The sequence below is a fragment of the Motacilla alba genome, chromosome 4A, assembly GCF_015832195.1.
Source record: "Motacilla alba alba isolate MOTALB_02 chromosome 4A, Motacilla_alba_V1.0_pri, whole genome shotgun sequence".
NCBI lineage: Eukaryota > Metazoa > Chordata > Aves > Passeriformes > Motacillidae > Motacilla > Motacilla alba.
Window position 1 is genome coordinate 8,155,163 of NC_052045.1, and position 20,161 is coordinate 8,175,323.

At 47.0% G+C, this 20,161-nt stretch overlaps 1 protein-coding gene across 4 annotated transcripts in view; it reads left to right on the top strand.

Annotated features, from left to right (window-relative positions):
* Positions 1 to 20,161, top strand: part of DOCK11 (dedicator of cytokinesis 11) — a 79,057-nt gene that overhangs the window by 17,314 nt on the left and 41,582 nt on the right. For all 4 annotated transcript variants that reach the window (XM_038164524.1, XM_038164522.1, XM_038164521.1 and 1 more), the window contains exons 2-20: positions 2,124 to 2,240; positions 2,456 to 2,545; positions 3,206 to 3,288; positions 4,385 to 4,454; positions 6,688 to 6,783; positions 9,742 to 9,876; positions 10,886 to 11,063; positions 11,499 to 11,578; positions 11,968 to 12,051; positions 13,881 to 14,021; positions 14,811 to 15,020; positions 15,343 to 15,465; positions 16,472 to 16,554; positions 18,034 to 18,156; positions 18,336 to 18,412; positions 18,916 to 19,100; positions 19,236 to 19,301; positions 19,485 to 19,577; positions 19,950 to 20,073. In XM_038164524.1, coding sequence (XP_038020452.1) covers positions 2,124 to 2,240; positions 2,456 to 2,545; positions 3,206 to 3,288; positions 4,385 to 4,454; positions 6,688 to 6,783; positions 9,742 to 9,876; positions 10,886 to 11,063; positions 11,499 to 11,578; positions 11,968 to 12,051; positions 13,881 to 14,021; positions 14,811 to 15,020; positions 15,343 to 15,465; positions 16,472 to 16,554; positions 18,034 to 18,156; positions 18,336 to 18,412; positions 18,916 to 19,100; positions 19,236 to 19,301; positions 19,485 to 19,577; positions 19,950 to 20,073 — 2,158 coding nt within the window. The remainder of the gene's footprint in view (positions 1 to 2,123; positions 2,241 to 2,455; positions 2,546 to 3,205; positions 3,289 to 4,384; positions 4,455 to 6,687; positions 6,784 to 9,741; positions 9,877 to 10,885; positions 11,064 to 11,498; positions 11,579 to 11,967; positions 12,052 to 13,880; positions 14,022 to 14,810; positions 15,021 to 15,342; positions 15,466 to 16,471; positions 16,555 to 18,033; positions 18,157 to 18,335; positions 18,413 to 18,915; positions 19,101 to 19,235; positions 19,302 to 19,484; positions 19,578 to 19,949; positions 20,074 to 20,161) is intronic.

The following is a 20,161-nucleotide window of genomic DNA, read 5'->3' on the forward strand; positions in this document are numbered from 1 at the left end:
CACCAGGGCTGCTGGGTTTTGCCAGGATTGCTGCAGTGAATCAGAGAGGCTGGCAGAGCTGTGTGCCTGCTCTGGGGGGCCCTGCCTGCTGTCATGGGGAGGACAAGCTTTGAGGCTCCAGGCCTGCAAATGGATGTCCGGTTAATTCACATTAATTTGCAAAGCTAGGCAGACCTTGAGAAGTGCACAGTGCTATCCTGAAATAAGACTGCTGTTTCAGGTGATTAACCAAATTCAATTAAGCAATTAATGAGCATGAGACTGACTGAGAGTAAAGGAGTTCCTTTTCTCTGTCTCCCTGTTGGGTTTTTCAGATTCCTGTTTTTCAGATGGACTCTTTCTTTTCTTATTAAATCCCTGTACAGCTCAGGTCTTGGATGTAGAAGCAAGAAGTTCTGTGTGCAGTGGGACTGGCAGCCTTTGTCACCCCATTCCCAAATCCCTCATGGCTGAGGGAGCTCCCTGGATGCTCTGGCACCCAGCCTGGGCTCTGCTGCCTGACCTTTGTCTTTCTCACTGGTAATCTGAGGAGTGTGAGGTTCCTTTCAGGACTGTGCAAGCAGTAAAGCAAAGTTTTCAGAGGGTGATTAAGAAGGGACCTTTTTCAGATAACTGAGCTAATTCATGCTGGATTTCTGCAGCATGGAAAGGAGACATTTTAAATGCAAAACTGTCTGAGGCAAGAAGTGTTTCATTAATGCATCCCAGGAGCTGAAGGAGCCAAAGGCACAGAACAGACACAGGACCTTTGGCTAGGATTGGTTATGGAAGAGCAATGTTGACTTCCTTGCTTATCTCACATGTCACAGAAAATACTGAGTTGTGTACTCGAGGTGGTGTGGCTGTTTATCCAGTGGTGTTATACAATGCTGAGAGCTTTTAGTCTTCATTTGGGACTCATTTTTATAAGCTGCTGGTTGTGCTGTGTTCAGCAAGAGACCTTGTACTGGTCTCCTCTCTACTCCGGTCATGGTGAGCAGTTCATCCCAGAGAAGACATTTGACTGGAGAGTAACATTTGCTGCCCATGGGGAAGCACCTGATGTTCCTCTTCTGAGAGTGGAGAGCCCAAGCCTGTTGTCCTGCAAGGATGTCCTGTCCAGAGGCATGTGGCATCACGTGCTGCTGCAGGGCTTTCATAAACACTGTCTGTGGCAGGGCCAAGCATCAGGATTTTGGTTGAGGTTCAAAACAAGACAAAGGTGACGGGTCAGAATTTGGTTCCTGTTTTATTGTGACCACTCCTATACAGAGTCATTGGTTGGCTTTTGGTGTGAAGTTTGATTCTCACAATGCAGTGCTGAGAGCCTGACTCCTGCTCATGAAACCTGACCTGAAGTCAGTCTGGGCAACTGAGGTGGCATTTGCCTGCTTCAGAAGTTGTTCTTCTCATTTCACTAAGTTCTGTTTTCTGGACTTGTTACACAGGCAAAATTGGTACAGTAAGGAATGTAATGAAACTCTCCTAATAGTTTTTGCTCGTGACTCCAGGGATTTTTGGAGAAGTTCCTCTTGCTTCCCTGAAATGCGAGTGAGAATAAAACTGGGCTCTAGTCTTTGGCTGTGTCTGGGCTGCAATTTATGGAGAGGGCTTTCCTGTCTTTCCAGGGGGATGCTGTTCTTCCTTCCACAGGCTGAGATTCCTGCTTTGGCAGTGGTGGCTGCAGCCTTGCTCTCATCATTCCTAGGAGAGCACAGCTCTCATCTGCTCCTCAAGCAAAGCCAGCCCTGAGCTGAGCGGAGCCAGCGCAGGAGCCTTCCTGTGTTTCTTGCAAGCTGTACAGATGAGCTGCTCAAACATAGAGATGCTGGATCTTGCAGCTGGTAAAGAAAGCAATGGCCTGTCCGGGAGGCTTTCTTGCTTCATTAGGAAATTAGAGACTGTGCTGAGACAGAGCAGCACAGTGCTTCATTATTCCTGTAGCTTTTTGCTTCAAACTTAACCCCTTATTTCCCTCTCTGCAAAACATGCTCATCAGTGATTGGTGATCTGCAGCACAGGAGCATCAGAGTACTGAGCAGTCCAGTGGTCACACAGTTTGAAATTAAGCACAAGATGTTAGTTACTGGTTATTTTAGTTGTTACCCATACGTAATATTTTTCATCATCTGTTTTTCCTGCAGGAAAAAACGAAAGTGGTGGAACCCTTGGACTATGAGAACGTGATCCTTCAGCGCAGGGTTCAGATCTACAGCGATCCCCTCCGGGACCTCCTGATATTTCCAATTGAAGATGTGTCTGTGAGTTTGCTCTGGCTGTTTCCCATGTTTGAGGCTCACTCACCTCCTGTCCTGCTTACCTTGGAAAATATCCACATGTTAATTTTGGCTGCATTACTGACACATAAAACCAAAATGGCTCACTGGTGGCTTAGGCCCACCAGATTTATTTAAAGTGAGTGTCAAGCCCTGAAGAAGCAGTTTGTGCTGAAAAAGTGTTCTCCTTTTTCCTGCAGATCTCGGTCATCGGCCGACAGAGAAGGACTGTCCAGTCAACAGTGCCAGAAGATGCTCTAAAGAAAGCTCAGAGTCTCTTTGTCAAAGAGGTAGGGGCAAAGCCCATGTGACACCTGCCTTCAGCACTTGATGGCCCTTGGACAGGATGCTCAGCTGTAGCTCCTGATCTGCAGCATTGTAGGTCCCTTGGCTGCCCGACCTGCTGCTCAGGAGAGTTCTCACAGGTATCTCATGTGCAGTGTCCTTGCAGTGGGTTTTGGACACAGCCAAGGTGTGTGGCTTTGCACCACCTGCCTGACAAGGAGGGGATCCACAACCTCCCTGGAGCATTTGGAGTGCTGTGGGTTTGTTGTGAAGTGCTGCTCTCCAGGACCATTCCCTTCAAGTGCAGCTGAACAAAAAGCAATGGTCATGTTGAGTTAGATGCGCCGTGTTTCTGAGGACAGAAAACTTTTGCCTTCTGGAAAACAGTCTCCTCCCAAATCACTACTCCTTTTTTAGAGCCTTGGAGCGATGTAAATACAAAATCTGTAGCTGTGTGGCAGGCCAGATGCTGTGTGATTTTTGTCTCCCTGCTGAAAAGGTTCCTTATGAAATTCTACATTGCTACATGAAACAAGTGAAGGAGCCTTGCCCACGCCCTTCCTGCTTGTGCTTACCTCACCCTGCAGTGTGTAACCTCTCAGACTGGTGCTGGGCTTTGTTTTGCTTGCTGTAGCTTTCTGAGAGCTGTATTGTTTTCCTTTCAGTGCATTAAAACCTACAGCTCTGACTGGTTCGTGGTAAACTACAAATATGAGGAATACTCTGGAGACTTTCGGATGTTGCCATGGTAAGTGTCGTGCTCCCTTGGAATGTGTGATCACACACCTTAGCAGGAGCAGTCTGCCTTTCCCTGATGCCTGTCCCACAAGCAGCCTCTCTGACCCTGCAGGTTAGAGCCAGAGGTTTGTGTTGTCCTGCCATTGTCCCTCGGCTGTGTCAGGAGATGCTCACAATGTTGTGTGGGTCAGTGCTTCACATGCCACCCACCAGTGTGTGACACCCCCTCATGTGGGATGAGGAGAGACTGCAGCCCAGACCCATGGCAGGATAAATAGTGGTGGCAGTGCCTGCACATCCTAGCCCAGGAGCCTCATTGTCCCACTGGGCTGATCTTCCCTGTGTGCCTCACGCAGGCCAAGCAGATTCTCCTTGTGCCCCAGCACAGAGAGGGTGATGTGATACTGCTGCTGGTGCTGCCAGTGCTGGGGAGTTATGTGCTTGGAAACGCTGGGCTGTGCCAGTGCTGTGCCAGGGCTGTGCCAGGGCTGTGCCAGTGCTTCCAGCTCCGCAGCTAATTGAGTTTTTCAGACAGGCACATCCATCTCAGATTTCTGCTGGATTGTTATTTTCTGGGTGATGGCGCCTGCTCTGCTCTCTGCCCACACTCTGGGCATGTCTGGACCCCTGTCCAGGCTGCTCCTGTGCTGGAAGCTTGTTAAATGCTTTTTCTTCTTAATTGGATGTAGTGGGTGTGTTCTGAGGGTCTCGAGGGGATGTGAAGCAGCAGTGGAGTCATTCTGTTGATCAAATAATGGCAAAAATTTTGAATAATCTTGTAGTCTGATCTTGCTTCTTTTTTGGTAAAGATGGAAGATAAACCAGAGTGCTCTCTCTTTGTTCTGTAAATGCAAGTCAGCAAAAACTCTGCAGAATCCGAGAGCTAACAAGAGAAAGCTAATTACAGGCTGCTTGTGCTTAATTTCCATGAAATGCACTCAGGACTTAGCTTTCCCCAGCTGTAAGGAGCTGTAGGTCTCTTGCAATTTATCTTCTCTGCTCTGTAGCCTGCAGTTTGGCTGCTGCTTCTGGATCCAGCATCAGCTGCTGGCTCATACGACCCTCATGTTCCATTCATTAAACATGAAAATGTGTTGTGATTTCAGCAAATCCTTTAGGCCAGACAAGATTCCAAGCCATGTGTTTGAAATTGATGAAGACTTTGAAAAGGATGAGGTAAGGAGAAGGTTGGGGTTTTTTTGTTTTGTTTTTTTTTTAATGTATTCCTGTTAAAAAGCAGAAATACATTAAAAAGTAAATTTCACAAGGCAAAGCCAGAATTTGGTTCCTAGGAATGGTTTTCTGGTGAGTTGCTTTCTGCTGTGAAAATGGGATCAAAAGTGAGGCAGTGATTTATTTCCAAGTATGACATGATAATCTCTTGGAGCCAAGGGTCTCCTAAGTTATCTGGAAGATTAGTCATATTTCTCATGTTTTTTTTCCCTTGAAACAGAGCATCATAGGAAGAGGAAAAAAAAGGAAAGCCAAGTAGCTACTAAGGAAAACTCTTCATGTCCAGAACTAAAACTGGGCAGTCTCTTTTTCAACTACACTGTGATTCTGGGGTTCTCCTCTTAGAAAGTTTTGTAGTTTACCACATAATCAGCAATTTTTCACCAGTGACTTGGACCCACCCTGCTGACAGTGTGTCAGTCCTGCTCTGTACATCCTGTGCCAGTGCTGGGAGGCGTTTGCTTCCTCTGGAGGTGGCATCTTTGTGCTCAGCTGGCATTAGGGAGGATTGGCAGCCCTGGAGCTCCTCTGTGGGGGTGAGCTGGGGGCTCTGCCAATGGGGACATCTCAGACCTGGTGGTTATTTTGGATGGTGCAGATGCTGTGTTTCCTGCCCATGAATATCACATTTGCTACAGAAGGGATGGCAGTGTTTTTCTGTTTCAAGTACCACGTGGAGATTAATCCATGCACGTGATATTAGGAAGTTTTTGTTTACAGAGGGAAGGGTTTAGCCCAGCTGTTTAAAATTCCCATGGCACCAATATGTTGCTGCTGAGTAATTACAGAGGAAAAGGGAACTTTATTGCAGAGCTGAAGATTTGGAGGGGCTGTTTCATGCACATTTCTCAAATTACTGGGGTATGCCCCAGCACACCTCAGATCTGGACTGCATTGGCTTCTTTATAAATGGAAATGTTTTGTCAAGTTTGGCCTTAATCTTTTTTTAGCTATGTTGTTAGTTTGCATTACATCAGTAACTTGAGGTGCTGCCTCTTAAAATATATCTGCTCTGGGCTGGAGACATTGCTGTGCGCTGGTATCAGCATGCTTCCAAAACAGCAAAAGGACAGAATTACTCTATCAACATTTGGAGCCCTTTCTTCTTCTGGCCAGTGTCCCAAATCCTCAAACAAGAGGAGTTACTGAGGTTTGTTGTGGAAGAGTATTCCAAGTGCTTTCACAGATGTTTTGACGTTTATATCTTTTGGCATGGCCATATCTAAAGGATTCTGTTACAGTTTCCCGACAGACCATTTGCATTAGAATTGTGTAATGGAAATTCAAGTAAAAGAAATCTCTTGATACAAAAGGTGAACCATTATAAAGGAGAAATCGTGGGTTGTTTTACCTAGGGAAATAAAGTATCAGAAAATTTACTCGGGAAGTTGGACATGAAAAGAGTGAAGCCCTGCCCCTTTGGATGCAGCAGGCTCTATAAACCAGTTCCTTCCTGGCTCAGCAGGGCAGGCTGGGGCTGCCTCTGCTGCTGAGTCACTGGAAACCCCAGGGTGAGATTTTTTTCATCACTTTGGGCTCTCATTTCCCTCCCCAGTGGAGGTCATGGTTAGGTATGAGTGGAGAGCCATTCTCTCTTTCTGGGACCATGGCACAGGAGCAGGTGGAGCCCCATCTGGTGTGCCAAGAGCAGCCTGGTTGGGTCGCTTGAAACTTCGTGGTTTGGTAAATATGAAATAATTTCAGTTATTTTACTGGGGTTTGGTGGTTTTTGCTGAAATTTGAAATGTGAGAATGACAAAAGGATATGACAGGAAAAGTTCAGAGTTCTGCATTTTGCAACTTCCTAAACAGACCGTCTTGAAAATTTCCACCTTCCCCAAGTTTTGAAATACTGCATAAGAACCAACAGGCCTCATTGCCTCATTGCAAAATCACTGTGCAGCTCTATTAGAATAGATGTAATCTTTCTTTTTTAAAAGGTGACTCAATCTAGCCTGTTTTACTTCTTTATTGGAAAGGAATATCCCTGGTTGTTTTTTTTTTTGGTGATAGTATGCATAGTTGTCCCTGTTGCGCATACGTTCTACACGTCACTGTATTGCTGTAGTTAAAATGGTATTGCTTTCCAGGGTGGACAAATCCCTTTGTCCACGGGGAATTTCCTATGGGAAACAGTTTACCTGACCTCTTTTTATCATTGTTTGCTGTCTTTCAGGACTCCTCTTCCCTGTGCTCCCAGAAGGGTGGTGTGATAAAGCAGGGCTGGCTGCACAAAGCCAATGTCAACAGCACCATCACTGTCACCATGAAGGTGAGTTTGGTGCAGTTACTGATGAACGAGGCATGAGGTGAAGTTCAGGCCACATCTCCAAAGCTCCCAGGAGCACAATGGCTGAGTTTGGGTTGGGATGGCCATCTGCCCATCTTGTATCCCACAGTGGACTGGAAAACCCAGTCTGGCAGCAGTTTCTGACCCTCCCCTCCCCAGCATGTAAGACTGATGCACATTGGACCATGACAGGCAAGCTAACCAAGAAGGTGAAGCATGTTCTAGAAAGGCAAGATTGTTTTCTGGATGAGGAGCTCAGGCCCAGGAGAGGAAACAGCTGCCCTGCAAAGACAGCTTTCTGAATTTAGGGTTTCCTTGCTGCTTGGAAAATAGAGAGGCCAGCTTTAAAATTAAAATGATAAATCTTTGCTTTTAAAGCAGGATGATATTACTGCAGAGATGCAGTATTACTGGCCTAAAAGCAACAGCTGCCTTGTCTCCTGTTCTCTGTTCTTCATAATCCAGCATGATGTTGCTTAGATTGTGCAGAGATTTTTAGTAGTTCCACCACAGGTTTTTGCTCTGGCAGTGAGCCTGTCTGCAGTCCCACCATGCAGCTGCCTTGTTACAGCACAGAGAGATTGTTAGGGAGTTTGGAAGGATATATTAAAATAATCTCAAAAAGCCTAACTGTTCCAAGGCTTGATTCAATGAGTTATGCTTCCAGGAGAAGTGGAACAGGACTGTTCCACTTAGGGCTAATTTTAATTTGAGTTTTAAAATGGGCTTGAAGGTGACAGACAGAAAAGGATTTTCTGATCCTCTGCTTTTCCAAGCAAGCTTAAAGCAGCGTTTTCCTCTGAAACTTCTGGAGGTGGTATCTCTCATGCTCATAGTAGTCAGTTGGGTCTGTTCTAGTCTGAGTCTCTGGTGGTATTGGTCTCAGTGCCCTGCACCTCAGAGCTGCCTTTCAGAGAAGTTACCTGAGCTGCACTGGCTTCAGTTCAATTAATAAGATCCAGAGTCTCCAGTGAAGCTCTGATATCAAAGTACTGAGAATGTGGAGCTCTTCTCTGAGCTGTGTCTTACACAACACCCTAAGGCACACATGAGAAAGCTGAGGCCTTTGGCCATCTTCAGCCTTAGCACCACTTGGAGAGGCTGCTGATGTATCCATCTCATCAGTGCTGGTTCTCTGCTGGGCTCTTGGTGTCTCACACTGTTCTAAGCGTGTGCAGAGTGTGCTCTGTGGAGAGCTGAACCACAAGCAAACTCTCATTAGGCCTCAGCTGCCACCCTTTATTTCAGAGCACCCTGTCCTGTGCAGAGAACTGCCCTGGTTTGGCTCAGCTCTCCCTCTCTGATTTGCAGTGTGTTGGTGGCCTGTGCTACAGCCACAGCACCAGGACTGTGCTTCTGTCCTTCTGTGCGCAAATGCCCTTCCCCAGGTCTCTAGCCCTCCCTCTGCCATCTCAGTGCTCACCAGCAGCTCCTGTAGCCTGATCAGAGGGGATGTTCCCTCTGCTCACAGGTTTAGAGTATTAATTTCGTCTTCTGACAGGGATTTCTGACAGCAGTGCTTGCGCAGGGGGAAGATCACAGGAAAAGTGTTTGCTGTTTGATTCTGCATTTGCTTTTGAACAGAGTTTAGCATGAAATGTTTAGCATGAAATGTTTAGCATGAAATCCCATAACCACAAGGGATATCAACCCTGTAATATCTAGAGAGAGATCTGTCATGGGTTTCTGTGGCATCCACTGCCAAAATTCCTGAGATTACTTCCGTGAAGTGCTAAATCAGTGTTTAGGTTGGATTAATGCTTCACATCCTTAGCTTCCATGTATCTTTATGCTCTGTTGAACTAAAGGTTTAGTTGAATCTTATAAAACTTAAAGCTCAGCAGCGTGTGGAGCATCTCTCCAGCTAATTAGTCATCCAAATGAGGCCAGAGGTTACCTCTCAGAAGGGATGGGTTATGGTTCAGGGCACGAGGCTCTCTCCCAGTTCTCTGCAAGCCAGTGGGTTTACTGAACATGTGCTAGTGTCAGTAATGATAGAAACAGGGAATTACTTGTAATCTCCCATGTGGGATGAAAAATGCTGTGTTTATTCATAGATCTTCCAGGTAGACAGAAACGTAGAAATCCTTGCAGTGCTGCTTGGCCTGGCTTCCTTCATGATTCTCCTCACACAGATACCCAGCGGCTGTGAAATGCACCCTGCTCCTTACAGCATATGGTGCTACCACCATTGCTGCCAAAATGGTCTCCTGAATTATAGTCCAGTAGCTTTTGGCTGACAAGCATGAAGAAAGGTGTTCAGAGATACTGGAGAGCTTTTTTTTTTCTTCACGAAAATCAGTAGTACAAACACAGGAGCACTTCTGCTGAAATTACTGGGTTTTGATATAAGAATTGGACACTAAGCCAAAGCCAGTTCATGAAAATAAGTTTGTATTAAAAAAAACCTCAAACCCAAAGCCACAAAAAGCCCAAGCAGTTGAATGGATTGCATTGTCCCTTGGCTTGCATTTGAGTGCTAGGAATTTCCACATGTCTGTTCCTAAGTCTTCCAGACAATTGCTTTGTAAGTCTAACTGAGGTCTCTATGAAAAAGGCTCTGGAAATACCTGCTTTAGGGTGGGATAGCTCTTCAAGTACTGTGCTGATCTAAATTTACTGTGCAGCATTGCACAAATTGTAAAGATAAATGAGGCTGGAGCCAGCTGAGAGATGAGCTGGAAGCCCTGGGGCATTGCTTTAGATGGGCAAACTTACAATAACAACAAGGGCATTAAAATTAAAGAAGGTGATGGAAATCTCTCTATGTAAAAGCAAACCATATTCAAATGGGTGAATCTGCAGCACTCCAGAGTCAGCAGTGTTTTGTGTTACAGTCTTTTCTCAAGAGCAGGGAGAGCAGATGTGGAAACCATGGCTGTGGTTTGTGATATACAGCAGAGTGAATACTTGCCTGAGCAAGAATTTGTGTTTTCACAGGTATTCAAGAGGAGATATTTTTACTTGTCACAGCTCACAGATGGCTCCTATATTCTGAATTCCTACAAAGATGAGAAGATTTCAAAAGAATCCAAAGGCTGCATTTTCTTGGATGCTTGCAATGATGTGGTTCAGGTAGGTGTTCTTTCTGTGTGGCTCTGCATGGACTTATGGATTGCTGGCTCTGAGACAGGCCTGCTCTCTCGAGGTCTGAAGGCATAGAATTGCAAACTAACCCAAAGCTGTCAGCTAAACTGATCAATAGGCCAGTAGGTAAATTATATTACTTTATTTGAGGCAACTTACTCCTCCAATTGCTGCTTGTTCCAGCTTCTTGTCTCTTGAGCTATGTCTTGGTAAGTCCATGCAAGCAGGTAGTCCTTTGGAATTCAGGACCTACTCAGGGGTCATAAGGTTTCAGGAGCAGGTATTTGTACAGGTCTGAATCCTGGGTTTGCTAAGTTGTGCCAGAGTGAGGTGCAGCAGTGGATTGCTGCTCTGCCTTCTGCCCTTGCTGTCTCTGCAGAAGCTGCCAGCACTGAGCGTGGTGCAGGGTGGCTTAAATTACCCCAGTGGTTTGCTTCAGCATGGATATGTCAGAGCTGTGAGTTTCCATTTATCTTTCTGAACACACTAAAAGCAATAATGCACACACCTCAGTGACCTATGGGATGTACTTCCCAAGTTGCATCAGATTTGCTTTGGCTTCTGGTTGGAAAATGCTGTTTAAAGGTCAGCACAGCTTCAAAAAGCTGCAATGTACCACTTGCTTTTTTTAAGATAGATGCCTCTAAGTGTCCTGGAGTGCAGCATTACTGACTATGTCAGACAAATCCAGCTCCTGGCTTCTCTGGGTAAATATTAAAGGTCTGGTGACATCAGAAGGAGCTTGTTCCTGCTCCTTGGGGCAATGTCTGTGCTCCAGTCTGGCTTTCCTTCACTCAGAGCAGCTGGCCATGGACCTGTGCACTGCTCAAGCCACAAAGCCCTCTGTGATTGCAGCCAGACTGCTGTGTCAGGGAGGGTGCCTGCCTTGTATTTTGTGGTATTTCAGCTCAGGATGCTTTCCCAGAGAGGAGCTGTGTGCAGGTACTGTGCTGGGCTCTTGAGAGAAATGTAATATCAATCTCTTTCTGTTGTTCAGTGTCCCAAGATGCGCCGCTATGCGTTTGAGCTGAAGACAATAGACAAGTACAGCCACTATCTTGCAGCTGAAACTGAGCAGGAGATGGAGGAATGGCTGGTAACTCTGAGGAAGATCATTCAGAGCAATACTGAGAGTTTGGTGCAAGAGAAGAAAGATGCTGTGGAATCTGTGCAAGGTCAGTTTGTAAACAAACACCTCCCTTCTGCACAGGATACAGGCAGTGTGCCTGGAGAAGTGTATGCTGTACTGCATTTGAAGCAAGAATTGTGGCTGACACACAGTATCATGCAAAGGGGCTTAGTGTAACACAGATGATAGTCTGAGGGATAAAAGTGGAGGGAAATGTGACCCTTCTTCTGGAAGGGAAATCCATGGCAAAGTTTCAAAGCTCCTGGAAAATTGGCTCTGTGAAGTTCTGCTCTGGGCAGACTTAGCAGGCTGTAATAGTACACTGTGATACTGGTAATGCATGGAAAAATCTTACTCCCAAGGAATGGAAAAGTCTCTGTAAACTGTTTCTGTGCTATTGTTAGCAAATACTGCAGGATGCTTTCTGGCAGAGTGCTGCTCCTGCAGTTGTTTTGAACATCTGTTTCTTGTGTCCTTGCAGATGATGAATCAAGCACGCAGGGAAAGTCAGAGAACATCCTGGAGAGCCTGGAGAGAAGCATGCATCCAGAGCTGATGAAGGTACTGTGTTTGCAGGGTCACTCTCCCCACCCACAGCTACTTCTGTCCAGCTTATCTGGGAGAGGGATTTTCTGCTTTTTGTGTCTCCAGCTCTGGGGCAGGCACTAAGTCCTGGTGGGGTCTCTGTTATCCCACTGTCTGTCTCACCCATGGTTTGAGGCTGCGTGTTCCTCACCCCCAAGTGTGGTTGCCTGCTTCTGCCTGCTTTTTCCTTCAGCACAGCCACATCTCTGCAGTGTCCTTGCACTGTGGCAGTGCTTTGCATCAGCTGATGTATCACAAAGGCAACCTGAAAAATAATTATTTTGTTTTGATTCAGTTCTTTCCCCGTAGTGAGTGTTTGCCTCTCTGTGGCCAGGCACTAATATCAATGCCTTCCTTTGTCCTAGTATGGAAGAGAAACAGATCAGCTAAACAAACTGAGCAGGAATGATGGAAGACAAAACATCTTTTCTTTTGACCCAGAAGTCCAGGTAAACACTCCCACGTTTTCCAGTGTGAGGTTTTGTTCACTGTGTGCCTCCCTTGTCCCCATAGCATGGCCTGCAGAAGCAGCATGTTTTCCAGTGCAGAGCAGAAGTGCAGCAGAAGTGAGAGCAGAATGAGGTGTCAGTGCTCAGGAGGTAGCTCCAACACAGGGAAGAGTTGCAGCAGCCCCACAGATGGCCTCCCTCCAGCTTTGCTAGCATTTGTGTGATGCATTTTGATGTTGCTGGATTTCAAACCAGATTTTCTCTGGGGCTCTGAGAGGTTCTCATGCTTGCAGAAGGAAGCAGTAGAAGAGGTGTTGCATGGATAGCTGCAATGCTGCATGGGCTCAGCACATCTGGTGCAGGGAGCAGTGGTGGCAAAGGCCGTGGAGGGGTTTACAGGGAGACCCTCAGTCTTCAGGGAGTTTTCAAATGTAGGGACAGAGAAACTGAAAGAAAAACCCTGTGCTGGTCTGGTGCACTGGAGTAGGGGTCCTTGTCTGTTGGCCTGTTTTCTTCTTGGCTTTGAACTTGAATTCTCTGCCAGGGTCCAGGTGTGGGATTTCAGTGGAATGAGCTGCAATTGCTAACAGAGTTTTAGAGAACTGTTCCAGGGTACGTCATGGTTTCTGGTTCTCCTTCTGGTTTGGCGTGTTCACACCTGTAAAATAGAACATTCTGGTTTAACAAGGAAATGCAATTAGTCTTTAAAAAGTTTAGTTGTACAAAATGAACTTTTCTCTTGGCAATTCTTTTGAGTCTTTAACAGAAGGCAGATAAGCATCCAGGAGTCTTTTTGGTTTTTGTTTTTTTTTTTTTTAGGAGAAGCTCTGAGAAGCTTCCTATATTCTAGTCAGATAATAAAAATGGAAATATTGCTCAGTGTGGAGCATGTAAGATAACTTGTTTACCTAACCAAATGGTTAGGCTGAATTCAGTGCCCTCTTTCTATACCCAGAGTGCTTCATTCTGGTGTGGTCTGTTGGATCTGCTGTGACACCAGGCATTCAGAGTCTTTGCTCCAGTCAGTGCTGGTACATGCACACTTGTGCCGGGTATTAAGGGAACTGGGAGCAGGAACGTTTACCTGCAATGTACTTTCCTTATAAAAGGAAAGTAAGGGAAGCAAAAATGCCTGCTGGTATTTAGAGGTGCTTGGTAGCTCTGTCCCCAGTTCCCAGCACAATGGCTGTGTCAAAGGCTGAGGGTCTTTGGTTGCAAGTGTGCCTGCTCTTTGAGGAGGTGGATGTGGAGGCCAGGCCAGGTGTGGGTGTGCTGGCTTAGGGAGGAGGTGCTGATCATGGAGCCTGTTTGGATTTCCTAGCCACACACTCTCTGCTGTTTCTAGCCATACCAGTTACTGCTGTGCAGCTGGACGTGCCTTCCACTTTGGAACATTGTTTACAATCCCACGTGTGCCTTCTCTCTATTTCAGGCACAGGGGTCATCTCTAACCGAGCCATACCTTCATGGTGGAAGGCACTTCTCTGATTGTTGTCTTGTGTTCCGCTTTCTTGCCCAAGCTCTAAGTGGTGTTTGGGAAGATCCCCGGGGTTACAACAAAGCAGGAAGGAACTGAAATCATTCTGAGGTTTAGTTTGCTGTGCTCTACAAAACAGGTTGCTAAAAATTGACACATACCCATGAATCCATGTCCTGAATACCTTTGTGTAACATCATCAAAGCACACTCATTTGTGAATGCCTTATACCTTTTGGACCACTTTAAAAAAAATTGATGAAGTTAGTATTGGCTGTAATGTGATCCCTTAACATTATTCAGGGGGTTGTTTTCTTTTTTAATGAGACCAGATTTGTTTGTTTGCTGTCTAGAGACTCGATTTCTCAGGGATTGAGCCAGATGTGAAGCCCTTTGAGGAAAAATGCAGCCGGCGCTTCGTGGTTTGCTGCCAGGACTTCTCCCTCAACCTCCTGGCTCAGCTGAGCGACAGGGCAGAAGAAGGACCTACGAACGTAAGGGGAGCTCCATCATGTCCTGCTTTGTCTTTTTTCCTCTCACCAGCAAGAAAATACCTTGGCAAATTAATCTGTGGGGTTAAAACGATCCCATTTTGCCATGAGCACCAGTGGGACCTGGACAGGCAGTGACTGCTGGCCCAGAGTCCAAAAACGTGTTTGTGGGCAGGGTCTGTGCTGGTGTGCCTCAGCCTGCCAGAAACTGAGCCTGCTGGGAAACCTGTGCTTCAGGGGCACAGGGAATGTGTGTCTGCCACATTCTGCATCCCTGTGAATGTCCTGGTGGTAAAAGATTAGGCTCCATCTCCAAACCACTCATGGCTGTGATTTTTTTTGTTTCCCCTAATGGCAAGGGATTTCCTTGTTCTGGAAGCTTCCTCTGACTTCCAGCTTAACTCTGTTCACAGTCACTTTATTATATGCATTTGTTATTGTGCCAAAGTTGTGCCTTAGCCTAAAAACCCTTGTGTTTTCTGAGCCTCTGAGGTCTGCAGGCAGCTATCACATCTCACCTCAGCCTTTGTTCTGCTGAGCTGAATTGTTTTTCCTTTCTCTGAGGTTCAGAGAATGTGAATCTCAGAAATATTCTTGGAAAGTCGTGCCTTGCTTTTCTCTGTGAAGAGAAATATGGCTACATGTCACAGTTCTGTGAAATGCTGGTGTACTAAAGGAACAAAGAGGAGCAGAAGGTTCCCAGTTTCCTTGTCAGGAAAAGCAGTGCATGTTGACACTCTTGAGCCTGTGCCGTGCATTTTTTATGACGCACGTATTCAATCCAATTTCCAGGTTGAGCCCTTTTTCCTAAGCTTGGCGTTATTCGACCTGAAAAGCAATTGCAAGATTTCAGCTGACTTCCACGTGGACCTGAACCCGCCGTGCGTGCGGGCCATGCTGCAGGAGAGCTCGGAGCCGCGGGCCGAGGGCGGCGCGGGAGCCGGGCCCGGGCCGAGCCCGCTGCACGGCCTGCCTGAGCGCTGCCTGCGCGACGTCAAACGGGTCAGTGCCTCGCCTTCTCCTCCTCCTGTGCCGCTGCTGAGGCTTTCCAGTCACTGTGGAGTGTGTTGTTATCCTCTGCGCGGTAACCAGAAGCCAGCTTTTCTCCTGAGTTTTGGTCAGTGTTGAAGTTGCCGTGCAGGGCTCGCTGGCGGTGATGGGCAGAGCGCCAGGGAGAGTTTTCCAAGACCTGGCCGTGCTCAGGCCTGGTGAGCCCCTGCGGCAGGGGGTGTGTGGGGTGTGGGAAGGGGCAGTGGGATGATCAGGCCAGCCCCGTGGTGCACGCTGGGGCCCCGCTGTGACAGCTGCTGCCTCTCTGTTGCAGGGGGTGTTCTCCGTGACCAACCCGCACACAGAGATCTTCCTGGTGGCCCGAGTGGAGAAGGTGCTGCAGGGCAGCATTGCCCACTGTGCAGAGCCCTACATGAAAAACTCAGACCCTGGGAAGGTACTGGCTGGGGCCATGGGTGCATCAGCTGAGTGATGCTGTCTGCTGCTGCTGCAGGGAGTAGAGGGGGCTGAAACATGGGTTGTTCTGCAGTTCTTCGGTTTTTTGCTGGCAAATACAGGCTTTGTCCATTCTGTTTGCATTGTTCCCAGGCTGGCTTCAGTTGGGCTGTCCTGGGGGACTTGATTCCTTCCCCTGGAAAGAGGCAGAGGATTAGAACAAGCCAAGCATTTGGGGCCAGACCTTTCCCCATTACATTTCAGCAAGTCAAACCTGGGCTGGCAGGAAAAAAGTGGGACACTCCATCCTGGGGATGAAGTGTCTGCATAGAATCATGGAATCCTTTATCTTGGAAAAACCCTGTAAGATCATTGAGTCCAACCATTAACCCAGCACTGTCAACTCCACCACCAAACTGTGTCCGTCCCTAAGCACCACATCCACATGCGTTTTAAACACCTCTACCACTTTTCTGGGCAGCCTCTTCCCATGCTTGATAACCCTTTGAGTGAAGAAATTTTTCCTGACATCCAAGGGAGAGGCTCTGCTGTTTGCCACCAGCTTCAGTCTCTGCATCCATGTGGAGTTGATGCTGCCTTGTTGCAGCCAGTCAAGAGTAGTTCCTGAAAAGTCAATTATAGAATTACAGAATACCTGGTAATGATGGCATTCCCTTGGCACACTTTGTAAGTCCGTACAGGATGAGCCAAGTGCAGCCAGTTTTGGATAATACACTAATACCTTTTGGCAAATAGAGCACTAATAAATACCCTGACAGTTCAGTCCTGAGGAGGTTTAACGTGGCTGCCCACAACGTGTGCTGCTGCTTTGCAGACTAACAGCTGTGGGTGGTGTGAAGTGACAGACAGGGATGTCTGTCAGCTGCGCTGGTGCCTGGAGCAGACAGAGAGATGCTCCTCCCTGGAGACTGCAGCTCCTTTCACTGCTGTTCTGGGGCAGCATCAAAGGCCTGGCACACTCTGAGCTGCCTCTCTGTGTTTTGCAGACTGCCCAGAAGGTCCATAAGGTGGCCAAGCAGGTGTGCAGCCGTCTGGGGCAGTACCGGATGCCCTTCGGCTGGGCTGCCAGGTCAGTGCCTCGGGCTGGGCTCTGCCCACAGTGGGAGCTGCTGCTGTGCTCAGAGTGACCTGGGACAAGGTTGGGCAAGGGGCCAAGTGACTGAAGTCAGTGAGGTTGCAGCCGAGGGCAGAGTTTGGCTCCAACTCCCAAGAAAGAATTGGGATTGGCCTGAAATGCTCTATCTAGAATTAGAAACAAAATATTAAAAAGTAAACAGTGCTAGGGCTGGGAAGGCAGTAACCTTCCTACTGACCTGCAGCTGCTGCTGTCAGGGCACAACATTCTTGGGGACAAAATACACCGTGTCATGCTACCAAGGGAATCACTGCAGAAATTCCCTCCTGGCACCAGCCATTGCCAGGGGCAGGATGAGAGCAGAGGACTTCCCAGCCTGGCAGTGGCAATCAGATGGGGTTTGTTTTCTATCTTAAACTCTGCTTTAATTAAGGTTCTTGGGAATGGCTGGATGTAGTGATCCCTTTCCCTTGCTGTTCTTTTACTGGGACTCATAAGTATGTCAGTGCTAACTTTCTTAAAGCTCAGTCAGAGGAAGGCAAGCTCATCTGCTGCCTCCTAGTGCTAAATTGCATTTTGGTTCTGGGAATGACATGGCAGCACAGAAAGCTGTCACAGTGGGCTGGAGTTTGGGGGTATACCACTTGCAATGTGTATTCTTGAACTGAATGTTCCTGTGGTGCTGGCTGCTCATCTTTGAGGTGGTGGTTTTGGGATGCAGCTGGATCCTGGCATCCAGCACTCAGCTCTCTTCCAAGGCGACCCTGCCCCTAACGGTGGGCTCTGGGTGGGCATTGACTTAGGCTGCCTTCAGGTTTGTTCCTGCTGGCTAAAGAGCTGCCTTTGGATGCCAGGGAGCAGAGTGGGCTGGTGCAGGGAGCTGTGTTGCTCTGCATCTCTGGAACATTTCCCCTGTGGGTCTCAGAGGAAAGTGCTTGCACAGAAGTGGAGTGCAGATGCTTTAATGTTCTTATTACACACAGACACCCATTATTTTTAAGAGCAGAGATGCTGGTATTCATCCAGGGCAGAGTCCAGTCTCCTGCTCTGACTCCAGGAGGAAGCTGGTGCATGTTTCCAAACTGGTTTTTACTGTGCACTCCTTTCCTAGGGAGATTTCTGTGCTCTGACCCCATGTGCAAGTGGGAAGGTGCTTAACCATTTGATGTTAGTGGGAGAGGATGGAAGGGTGTTTGTGATTGTGGACCAGGCTTGGAAATGGGCTGAGTGTGTCCTGACCTGGCTGGAGAGGGGGAAATGGGAATGATGTCCCATGTGATTTCATGTGACAGCTGCAGCCTGGGTGGGGTCTAAGCACCAGGTCAGGGTGGGAGAACAGTCAGATCTGTGGTACTGGGAGCAGTCACAGGCCAGTGAACCCCTTGCCTGATGAACTGCCTTTCAGATGTGTCAAAGACCTCAGTGTCTGTATATGTACCAACATTTAGAAAATACCCCTCTTCGTTCCTGCAGGCCAGTTTTCAAAGACTCCCAGGGCACTCTTGATGCTGATGGAAAATTCTCACCCCTGTACAAGCAAGACAGTGGCAAACTCTCAAATGAAGATATGCTGAAGCTTTTAGCTGAGTATAAAAAGTAAGTGAGAGACTGGTGCAGGGGCTAGACAGGCATTTTAACATACATTTTTAAACAGTTAAGTGTAAGCATGAGATGGCAATTTCTAAAATATTTGGAGGGTAGTAAAAAGTGCTGATGATGTGCTCAGCACCTGAGCTCTCAAGGTTCACACTCTTGTTCCTATCTCCCTACCACAGACCAGAGAAGACAAAACTGCAGGTCATTCCAGCCCAGTTAAACATCATCATCAAAGACATCCCACTGGACTTCACAAGTAAGGATCTTGGATCTTAACAGAAGTGCTGATGGCTTGAGCCTCAGGAGTTAATGCTTCTAGGGGGGGATTTTGCTATTGCATTAACAAGAGTATTTCAGGGCTGCCATCAGGAATGAGTAATTCAGCACAACCACTGACTTGTAAGTCTTTCTGATGCATTCTGTGAAGGAGATGTGGTCCAAGTGCAGAGATTTACCTGGGGGATTGATCCGCCTTACATTTTGGCCATCGCATCCTAAATCTGAAGGAAGCCAGCTGCCTGCTTTTGCACCAATCTCATATCACATTTTTGATCCATAACTTTGTAGGGCTTTATAAATGTGGTCAGTGTGATTCTTTACCTTGCATTTAAAGAAACTGAAGCAAAGAAAGTACTTGTGATGTGTACGGTGTCATTCCGTGGGCTTTTGGCAGCTCTTGTCACAGGTTATGTAGGCTGATCTGCTGTCCAAAAGGCTTTTCTAATGGATCTGATTTTTTCTGTTCTTATTCTGTTACAGATTGTTTCACAGCTTCTTACATTCCTATAAAACCTTTTGAGAAGGACTGTGAGGACATTGCAGTTGAAGTGGAGGAGCTTGTCCCAGAAGTTGCAAAATACTGTTACCCCTTCACTGTCTACAAAAACCACCTGTACGTCTACCCCTTGCACTTGAAATATGAGAACCAGAAGGTGTTTGCAAAGGTGAGTGACCTGGGGAGAGACTGGGGTGTGACCCTGGGAGTGACTCAAGGAGAGACCCTGGGAGTGACCTGCAGCCAGGCTTGGTGTGGGCTGGGGTGATGCTGCTGCTCATGCTCCTGTTCTCCCCCATTTCAGGCAAGGAATATTGCTGTCTGTGTTGAGTTCAGGGATTCAGATGAAGCTGATGCCAGGCCATTAAAGGTGGGTTAATGTTACCTTTTATCGGGGCTGCCATTTGGCCACTGCTGGGTGCTCTGTACCAGCCAGGCTGAGCAGGGCAGGAGAAAAGCACTGAGTTTCCATGATCACTGGTTTAATTTGGGTGGCATGACCCTGATTTAGGGTGGCAGGACCCTGATTTCAGCTCTTCATTTGTGTCTGCAGTGCATATATGGCAAGCCCGGGGGCCCTCTGCTGACCACAAACGCCTACGCTGCTGTGCTGCATCACAACCAGAGCCCCGAGTTCTATGATGAGGTAAAAGCAACCTGTGGGAAACAGCAGATTTTCCTGGATGCTACAATGCCAAGGGGCTTTTCAGGATACCTCTTTTTCCAGGGCTGGGTGAAATATGGGTAAAGATAATCACTCAGCAAAGCCAGAGCCTTTGTCACTTTTTAATGTCAGTTTGTTTTCTGCTGTCTTTACTGTCACGCTTTGTGCACTCCAATCACACACCCCCATTAATAAGTAATGTTGCAAATGTGATGAAATATTAGCAGTTATTTAAGGTGGGTAAGAATGTGTCTTGTGTAACTGCATACAACATAACATTTGTGAAATGAAATAGAACTAAAATATTACTCCACAACTAAAAATACAGTCTGATCTATCATGATATCATTTTAGATTAAAATTGAGCTTCCAATTCACCTCCATCAAAAGCATCATTTGCTTTTCACCTTCTATCATGTCAGCTGTGAAATTAATACAAAGGCAACATCGAAAAAACAAGACACCGTTGAAACTCAAGGTATGTTCAATGCTTAAATTACTTCTGTTGGAGTGTAAAAGGCCAAGATAAAACAAATGTAGGGACATGAAAAAAAAAGTGATTAACA